The 10,252-nt window shown below is 40.5% G+C and overlaps 1 protein-coding gene across 1 annotated transcript; it reads right to left on the minus strand.

Annotated features, from left to right (window-relative positions):
* Positions 1-4,585: 4,585 nt before the first annotated feature.
* Positions 4,586-9,930, minus strand: gbx2.2.S (gastrulation brain homeobox 2, gene 2 S homeolog). The gene is made up of 2 exons (XM_018238941.2): positions 8,773-9,930; positions 4,586-6,497 (listed from the first exon to the last, which is right to left on the minus strand). The coding sequence occupies exons 1-2, from the start codon at positions 9,275-9,277 to the stop codon at positions 5,980-5,982; spliced, it is 1,023 nt and encodes a 340-aa protein (XP_018094430.1). The 5' UTR covers positions 9,278-9,930; the 3' UTR covers positions 4,586-5,979.
* Between the last annotated feature and the right edge of the window lie 322 nt (positions 9,931-10,252).

Here is a 10,252-nt window from a genome sequence, read left to right on the forward strand (position 1 = left end):
ATTATAATTGCTGTCATATTATTATTATTATTATTATTATTATTGTTATCATTGTTGTTGTTAATAATAATAATTAACACAGCAACTCATTATTTGGGTTATAATGATAATAATAAGTAACAACATATTTCATTGCACTGCACAGGACAGGGAGGAAAATTAGGCTAATTTATTTTTTAAAATCAAAACATTAGAAACACTGTAAAAAAGAAAACAGAAAGCGACTGATATTTTGTTGTTTAAGCTGTAGGAAGGGACAACTATCCTGGCTGTGTGGGGCCCAACTTGCTGCTTACTGGAATCTCCTGCCTGGGGAGTAATAAAAATTATTTATTTTTAATAGTTTTAGAGTTATTTGCCTTTTTCTTCTGACTCTTTGCAGCTTTCAAATGCGTGTCACTGACCCCTCCTTAATAGCAAATGCTCTGTAAGGCTAAAAATGTATTGTTATTGCTACTTTTTATTACTGATCCTTCTATTCGGGCCCTCTCCTATTCATATTCCAGTCTCTTATTCAAATCAATGCATGGTTGCTAGGGCAATATGGACCCTAGCTACCAGATTGCTTAAAATGCCAATTGAAGAGCTGCTGAATAAAAAGCTAAATAACTCAAAAACCAAAAATAATAAAAAAAATGGAAACCAATTGCAAATTGCCTCAGGATATCACTATCTACATCATAAAAGTGAACAACCCCTTTTCAGCATTCTTACGTGTTTCATCTTCTGCAAGTATAACATATTTATGTTTTGTTTTATAGCACAATCTATTAACCAACTTGTCAGACTCCTCCCAATATCCACCAATAACAACATAAAAAAATTTAAAATAAAATAAGTCTCCTTGGGCTCACAGTGTAATGCAACCCATTCCCCAGGGTTCGATTATACTGTTAGGGCTCTTACTCACTAGTGTTCTGACCTGCGCTTCCCTGCGTTCCGTTTTTCGGCGTTCAGCCGCAGGGGAGCGCAGGAATAGACGCATGTCATTATTTCAAATGGGGCTGTACTCACTCAGGTGCGTGTAGGCGCTGAACGCAGGTTCAGACGCAACATGCTGCATTTTTCCTGCGTTCGGCGTCTACACCCGCCTGAGTGAGTACAGCCCCATTTGAAATAATGACATGCGTCTATTCCTGCGCTCCCCTGCGGCTGAACGCCAAAAAACGGAACGCAGGGGAGCGCAGGTCAGAACGCTAGTGAGTAAGAGCCCTAAGACTAAGGGATAACAGTATAATCTGTGGAATTAGGTATGTCTGCGTTTATTTAAAAAATGCATTTATATTATTTTTTTTAGGATGTTGTAATGTCAGAAAAAGGGGCTATATTTTATCTTTAAGGCACCATCACACAATTACATTTGACAATGCTATGAGTGGCACAATTTATTGAGATAACTCAACCCAAATAATAACCTGTGGGATAACCAAGTTGTGATATATATACATAGATGTGTACATTTAGTCAGATCTGGACCGGGATTTAAACCCTGGCAATTCAAGTACACAGAGGCCCAAACATCCCCCCACCAACCTACTAAATAGTGACTGTCTATGGTATCTTACAGGAGCCAGTCTGGCATTTGCCAGAATCCACCGATTGCCAGTCCGGGCCTGTGTTAAAGGAGAAGGAAAGGTGTTTGTACTAATAGTTAGGCACCCCCAAGTGATTATATTTACTTACCTGACACCCCAAGCTGGTGCTCCTATCAGGAGAAAACTGCAGCGGCCCGGTGTTATTCCAGAAAGCAACATGGATCGATCGTCTTCTTTCTTCAAATTTCCCGGGGCAGACGCATGCGCAGTAGAAGGAAATAGCCGACTTTTTCATGAAAGTTCAGCTTTTCGATCTACTGCGCATGAACAGCCACGAGAAGAAATAAGAAGCTGAAAGCAGTTTTCTACTGATAGGAGCAAGTAAGTACATAAAATCACTCGGGGTTGCCTAACTTTTGGCACCTCCAAGTAGCAATTGCCTTTCCTTCTCCTTTAAGTGAATATAATGGGTTATTATTGTCTGCCAGTGAATGGGGAGAGTGATGTCATAAGGTTCTGCCAACTGCTATATGTGTGGAGTGATTTAGTGGTTTGCTGTTTGTTTCAAATGAAATGGATAATTAAGTGCTGCTAGATGATAGAAGTATATTGTGAGTGCTAAGTATTTAGTGACATAATTAACCAGAATTATACATGTACTTATCCTTCTTCTTTCTCCTAAACTATCAATTTTTGATTGATTTTAACATGATTTATTTTTACTTACCTGGCCATAGCAGTAGTCAGGGGAATCTGCACTCCTAGAGGAGCATGAGGATTTGTCTTATATATATTCTTGTTTGTTATTTGTACAAAATAGCGCTTACAGTATATGCTAGATGATAATATAGACCTGGGAAGGGTGTATTTCACTGTTTGGCATTAATTGCTACTGTACTTGGGTCATTGCTCTAGAGAAAAATGATGTCAGGTTTGTGAATTGCCCCCACTGATACTCATTCAAAACATTAGCACTGTCGTTGTTACTTGTGATTTCTCCCCCAGCCGTTGCAGATAACAATCTGTTATATTATCTCACCCACCTGCTAACCTGAACAACTTGCTTTGTATAGAAATGACTACTGGGCTAATAGTGCACCTTTCATGCTCCTCAATAGAATAATTACTGTCCTCTCTGTGCCCTGGCTGTGGTATTCCTAAGGCTAAGGCTAATGCCAGACATGACTGTTTCTTGGCCTGTGTATAAGCAGAGGCAGAGAAAAAGCCAATCTGTTCTCATCCACTCGCTCCTCTGTCTACAATAATAGTCAGTGAGTCTGCTGTGTGCACAAACACAGAGTGAACAATGCAAAAATGTACTTTGTGCTGAAATCTGTCTGTGTACCACGTCTGGCATTAGCCTAATGTCACACATGACACACTTTAAAAGAACATATTTTGTGCAATGGCTAATTGTAGAAGTGTTTTTGGTGAGGCTCAGCTAACTAATTAACTAACTCTATTCTATTTACTACATATGAGGCCAGGGAGCATAAGGGAGAGAGAACTACTGACCTTGGTCAACTTCAGCTGGCCATACACATTTTTCTTCTTCTTCTTTATATAGTAACAACCTATTCTGCAGCACCTGGCAAAGAATATACATCATTTACTCCAGTTCATCCCCCCAGTGAAGCTTACAATCTAATGTCCCTATCACATTCACACACACAGTAGTGACAGTTTTATCAGGAGCCAGTTAACCTGCTTGCATGATTTTGGAGTGTGAGAGAGTGTCCGACTTCTGAGCCTTCTGAGATACAATGGTGTGATTTTCACTTTTCAGCCAGATATTAATTGAGCAGGCTGTCAGCAGGGCCCCATACACATATATACATCTTGGCCTGTGTATGGCCGCCATAACTGAGGTCTTCATATAGGCATTTATCATTTCTGTGCCTTAATCACCAAACCGAGTTTATAAACTTAATGGTGCAGGAAAAGTACATAGTGACAGGGACATTCTTTATACATTTACACAGATTGCTGATTAATACCAAAACTTTAATCTCCCCAATATCACATAGTAATCTTCAAGTTGCAAAACATCTTTCTGGCCCAGTTTATTCCGCCCTCTTTATGTGAGCCTGAAAGCATCCAATAGACTCCCAGAGGTAATAAGGGGGGCACTTGTGATTCTGGCTTTGAAACTCTTTCTCCAGCAATTATGTAAAGTAACTATTGACTCTCCCCCAGGAATCAAAAGCCCCCGGCCCTGTCCCTTTTCACAGCCTGCCTCTCATGTTTGGCTTTTCAAAGCTTCTCCAACATGGATCCTTTCTGCAGGACAAAGGAGAGGACAAAACAATCCCTAAACTTGTAAATTAAATGTCAAAAGAATAGAAACAATTTGGATGGTAATAAATAATGAGGAGCAGATAGCAACTGGGAGATCAAATGCTTGTAAATGGCACTTCCACTGTATCAGTGAGTCACTATGTAGCCTCACAGGCTGGCACACTGGGTATAGTCCAATGCATAATGGGGTATTCTCTCACATACACTCACACTGACATACACTTACGTACACTCACATACACTCACATACACTCACACTGACATACACTTACGTACACTCACATACACTCACACTCACGTACATAGTCACAGGAACAGTGGAAAACAATGTCTTGCACAGTGGGATATACCCTTATTGAAATCACCAATAAGTTATATGACACTCCAGTGTGCGCTGCTAATTGTCAACGTTTATCTGAATAATTGACAGGGCAGCAGCACCTGGTTTTCTGCTTTTTTGAAGGTGTGTGAGAGACTTATTTAGTGTTATATATATATAGTTCCAGCTGTGGTGCACTCCAGTCAAGCGTTCTCTTCATGCCTGGGTGCTGTCAAATATATTGTAGTAGTTCCCCAAGATTGACGCACTCCAGGACTTCATAATGCAGTTTAGAAAAGAAAATTTATTGTCAACGTTTCGGGCCCGTTCTGGGCCTTTCTCAAGATATATATGTATCACTAAAATTGATATAAATACTAAAATTGATTATAAATGCAATATATTTCAATTTGATCCCTTACCAGGGGATGATTATTTAATCACACTGCACACAGATATATTGTGTTGCTCCATAGGGATTTCCCCTGCATTATATAATAGGGGTTATTGTGTTAGTGACCGTGTGTGGATAAAATGTGATGGGTTTACTACACGTGAATTATTCTCTAATCCCCTGGTCCCCTACTAAATAATAATAATAATAACGCTATTTTTAGCTGCAATCTCTGGTTGAACCATATACACCTGCCCCTCCGTATCCCCCAAACCTTCCACCCCAGATGTATTGGGAAACATTGTGTCGGTAAATGAAAGATAAAAGGAGTGAGAAATCCCCGCAGAAAGCCCAGAAGATGAGAGGCTGCTTCATTCCAACAGGGAGATAAAACTAAGTGCACAGTAGAGTTAATTCTCCCTGCTCTTTCTGTGCCATTCAGGTGGTGAGTGTCCCAGAAAATGACTGAAATTGACAAGGAGAGAAATGACCCCTTCTGTCTCTTGCTGGGATCCTCAGAGCCTTTGTACCATTGTCACAAATAAGACGACAGATCCCAGCCCTGAACATCCAAGGGATTATACTGGTTCTGATCTGCCGGGTACAATCTAACAATGATTTATATGTTCCTACCCAGCATCAAAAACCTCAAATCAACCCAAAAATACCTGAGCCCTGGAAACGTTCCCTAATTGTTCATTCCCCCTCCACTCTGCCGGCTGACAGACACATTTACTGCACAGATGACACTCCCAGCCATCCACAATTAAATGATCTCTAGGAAAAAATGTACACTCATTTATTTGTGTCCAACAGACCCCACATGTCCTCGCCTATTAAATCCCACACAGCCTCCTTTTTTGGTGACTCCCCCATTCAATCCACACACATCATGTTTGACAAAATGAGTCTCAAGGGGCTTGGATGGAGATTAACAGGGACCTATACACAAACCCTTCATCTTCGCTTTGGAATGACCCCATATATCCCAGAATGGCTGCGCCAGTTTTTATTAGAGACATAATTTATTTTTACAAGACTGATTATTTTTCACATTTTAACATTTATAAGAATAGAAAACAGAATAAATTAACCACAAAATAATCTGAGACACTTTTGCCTCAAAATGACAGGAGGAAAAGAGGAAACTGGTCCTTGTTCCAGAGTTTGCATAAAACCTCTGTCCATATCAAGTCCAGAACAGGAGAATAATTACAGTTTGAGAAGTTTAGCCCTCCACCCATAAAAAGAGAGGCCACTTTTCTTTTATCTGTACATAAGTTTAAGGCCCAAGAGAATTAAATATTTAGCCTGCCCAAGCCTCTCCCTACTTAATACACAGTATCTTTCTGGAAAGTCTTCAAGGAAACTGGTTCTAATCTGACAAGGGATTCTGGGAGAAAGTTGTTAGTCGTTAGGTTGCTGGCAGTGCTTCAGGGTCTTGTCTGCTCCAGCTGCTGGTGTTGGCTCTGTATTGCAAACCTACTGACATGGACTGGGATGGGAACAACAATTTTGGGGTTTCTAGAAGGCTCCCCAGTTTTGGAGTTCGCATTGCCGGCCTTGACCCTCTTCCACTTGGCTCTGCGGTTCTGGAACCATATTTTGACCTGGACCTCGCTTAGTTTGAGCGCATGTGCGATCTGGGATCTCTCTGTCAGGGACAGGTACTTCTTGCAGTGGAACTCTTTCTCTAGTTCCAGCAGTTGTTCACTGGTGAAGGCAGTTCTCCTCCGCCGGTTCTTCCCCGTGGAGCTGGTGTTGCTGTTATTAGAAGGGTTTGAGTTTGGGGGGCTTTCTTCTGGGGTGTCTTCTTCTTTGTGGGCAGTTTGGCAGGAGATATTGTCATCTGAACTGTAGTCCAGGTCACTATCCATCAGGTAGGAATCCTCCTTGCCCTTTCCTTCTGCTTCTTTCCCAGACTCCTCTTTCCCCTGCCCACGGACTGGACCTGCCAAACACAACATGGGAATAATGTTACACACAATAAAATGATTCTATTAGGAGATTCCTGTTGTACTCTTCAATATGATTACTTATACAGCTAAATTATTCACTGTTTTTAAGTTAAACAGCAGGACAATATAGTAACACACATAGATCTATATACAAGCAGCACAGTATATACATCTACAGCAATGATATATAACCCTAGTGTGTGTGTGTGTACCTATATTCATGTGCTATGTATATATAATACACTGTAATTGTTTAAAAATTAAAGCATGGGTACCCTCAGATTGTATATTGAAATGACCACACTGCTATATACATTGGCATTATATAAATACACATTGGTAAACTGTTGCTTAGAGCAGTGCTGTCCAATCATACAGTATAAAGAGAAACATTCTGGTATTATAGACATACACAGTCAAGCATCCAATTATACACAACTTTATTATAAAGTATTTACACCATACCTCCCAATATTTTGGAAACAGAAAGAGGGACAAAAACATTTGCCTCGCATATATTTTTTGACCAGGCCCATTTTTGTGATCACACCCCCTAATTACCATGTCAGCTTTACAAAATTTGGCAAGTTTTGAAAGTTTGAACACATTTCTGTGGTTTTCATGTGTTGTTACTGTTTTGCTAATGAAGGTGAATTGCCCTTTAAGTTGTGTAAGTTCTTATATTATCTAAAACCCTTACAAATGTATGTTAAGTATGTATTCTGGGCTCTCTGCTAAGAGCCAATTAATTTAGAAACGTTGTATCTTTTAGTGGCAGTTCAGTGCAGCAAATCAAAGAGAAACTCGGGACATATCAGTACATATCCTGGACTGCTGGTTGAGCTGTCAAAAGCGGGACTGTCCCGCTCAAATCGGCATGGTTGGTAGGTATGCTACACAATAGAGTAAGTGTAACCTGATACATAGAACATAACCTATATTTTAGCACATATATATATATATATATATATATATATATATATATATATATATATATCTATATATATATATATATATATATATATATATACAAAAACAAAAACAAAAAATGCAGCTCATCCATGTGTTGCAATTAAAATCAGTCTGGCGCATGGGTGTGTGGCTTATATCATATACTGAACTAAACAAATTAACCCAGCACTATCATTATACAACTTTAAGGAACAATTGGATTAAAGAGAACTTATCTGAATTTGGCAAAAAGAGACACTTTTGGTTACATGGTTTGTACAAAGTATGCATAAGCTGATGCGCCCCGCCAAGGCAGTGTCCATGCATCAGTCCTACCACTTAGGTAGGACTGATATATATATATATATATATATACACACACAGAACAGGGAATATTTGTGCTGGGATCAAGTAAATTCATGTTTGTGTTTCTAAGTTTGGGGGGGAATTTGTATTTTATATTTTCATAAACAACTGTGTATAATTAAATAAAGCAAAACAAGTACAGAGAAATGAATCACTTGATTTATTTTTGCATTAGAATGTTTCTCATTTTGAACTTTTCATTTTGATAGATGATTATAAAAATCTCCAATTTATATTCTACAAAAAAAAAAAAGGTAACGTTTGAAATGTCTGCATAATTTACTGAAAATAAATTCAGGGAATCATTTTCCATAAATACAGTTTTTGCTGATGATATTTCTGAAAGCCCCACCCCAACATAGAGGTCTCACTACTGGCCCTATGACCTGTCTCTAGATACAGTTTTTCTTCTGTGATTGAGCCATATACTACCATATTAGCATGTATGCTGATTGCTCTCCTGAGTGATGTAAATAGAATTAGGGCTAATATTGGGTTTCGTGCCTGTCTGGAAACTCTGTGCCTGGATTTAAAGGAACTGAGCATAGATTGAGTTGTAATCCTGCTGTGAGTTTAGCCAAATGATACCCTGCAATACCTTGTGACTTGTCTCCACGTGTATTTACTGTATGTGACATACAATGCTTCAACAACAACTTTAATTGCCTTTATAGACATTATGAATATGATAGTTTCTTCCATGTATCTATCAGTCTGTATATCTACCTACTCATGCCTCTCAAGTGTTGCCTCTACTGTTCTATAAAGTGTTATATGTGTATCATCATCTATTAACAATATATTCTCTGTTTATTTGTATTTCTCTTTTTATATGTATCATATCATCTATATGAGATAGCTGTCATTTAATAATGATAAACTGCTCTCATGCTGATGAGGTTCGTGCTGCCACCCTGTCCAGTGCCAAGGAGAGATGGTTGGGACACTTACTCAGAGAAGTTTCCAAAGTAGAGAAAGGCAATAAGGTGCCCTCTTTGGTTATGTAGGTCTTATTGCCATCTTCTCCGTCTGACTGACTCCCGTCGCTTTTTTCAAATGCTCCATGGAGACTTTGAGCTCCAAACTTTCTGGCTGCCTCCTGGTGCTGGGTGGAGACTGAGAATCCACCTGGCAGGGTAGCCATGAGAGTAGAGGTGAGTGCCATGCCCTGGGCAAGACTAGAACAGAATCCACTGGGCAGGCTGGGGATCTGGTGGTGAGGGTGCGATGAAGGGAGAGTTGGCTGCAGAGTGGCTTGAGACAGAGATGGAGGAGGGGGTGGTGGAGGGGCCAAGACCACAGGCCGGTAAGGCATGAATTTGGGATATCCAGTGTATATAAAATGTCCAGGGCTGGGCTGTGGTGGACTCCCTATCAGTGAGTCTATACTAAAGGCTCTACTGCTGCCCAAGGGACGATCCATCATCATGAGAGGGGGCTGAAAAGCTGCACTCATATAAGCTAATTCCCAAATCTTCCAAAAGATGCCAAAAAACCCACTAGAACAGAATTCAGTAGGCACCAGAGCCACAGTCTGTCACAGTGACCATTGTTGGAGTGCAGTTGATGAATGCCAAAGTCAGATATAAAAAACAGAGTTCTAGGCGACGGAGAATCCTCCACTGATCTCTGGTTTTTCTTGTGCTGGGATTATTTGGTGATAGCAATGTGGGTCAGTTCTGTATCTCCAAACGTTAGTGAGTCCCTCTCAGTATATTGGGGGTCTCTCCTTTCTCACTTGCTGCCCTGAGTACACAGCATCTCTACACAGAGATTGTCTTCTGACCTGGCTGTGCTGTGTTCTCATTTGATACTGGGGGCCTTTTTTTTCCTTGAGTGATGAGGTTTCTTCTCCCTCTTCTCTCTCTACTTTCTGGGTGACCTGCACTCGCAGCTACCACTTTGTGGGCACTTTCTTCTCCTGTGGTTCTTCCTGCAGAAATGGGGACTTACCTCTCTGTCTGTACTGTCAGATCTTTGTTCCTGTCCGTTTGGCGGGACCTTGCAACTTGCAGTTGGTGTGGCTGGATCTTCTCTCTTCCTAGGTGACCTGGATGTGCAGCTTCTTCTCTCCCCAGTCTCGGCAGATACAAACTGTGCTCCTATTTCCCATTCACGTTTTGCCAGATTTTAGCACCTTCTCTTGGTTTGCTGATTGCTATTGGTGGCTGGGCTAGAGGAGGTTTGTCTTAGCAGACCAAGCCCACTTCACACCCCTTGGAGAGAGGATCAGGATAAAGTGCAGGGGATGAAGAATAGGGACAGATTTGTGACCCTCTGAGCTCTGACTGCTAGTGATGGGACAAACCATGCCCTTCCCTGGATGATTCTCTCTCACACACTTCCACTCCATCAGCCATGACAGCCGCTATGAATAAAGGCATCTCCTAATTACACAATGATTTCGCCAATCTGTAAACATGACCTACTG

The sequence above is a fragment of the Xenopus laevis genome, chromosome 9_10S, assembly GCF_017654675.1.
Source record: "Xenopus laevis strain J_2021 chromosome 9_10S, Xenopus_laevis_v10.1, whole genome shotgun sequence".
In the NCBI taxonomy this organism is placed as follows: Eukaryota; Metazoa; Chordata; class Amphibia; order Anura; family Pipidae; genus Xenopus; species Xenopus laevis.

Excerpts from the sequence above, each read along its gene's own strand:
- gbx2.2.S (XM_018238941.2), bottom strand. The coding sequence starts at position 9,277 with ATGAGTGCAGCTTTTCAGCCCCCTCTCATGATGATGGATCGTCCCTTG. Across the intron at positions 6,498-8,772 it reads TACTTTGGAAACTTCTCTGA|GTCCAGTCCGTGGGCAGGGG; the intron begins GTAAGTGTCCCA and ends TGTGTTTGGCAG.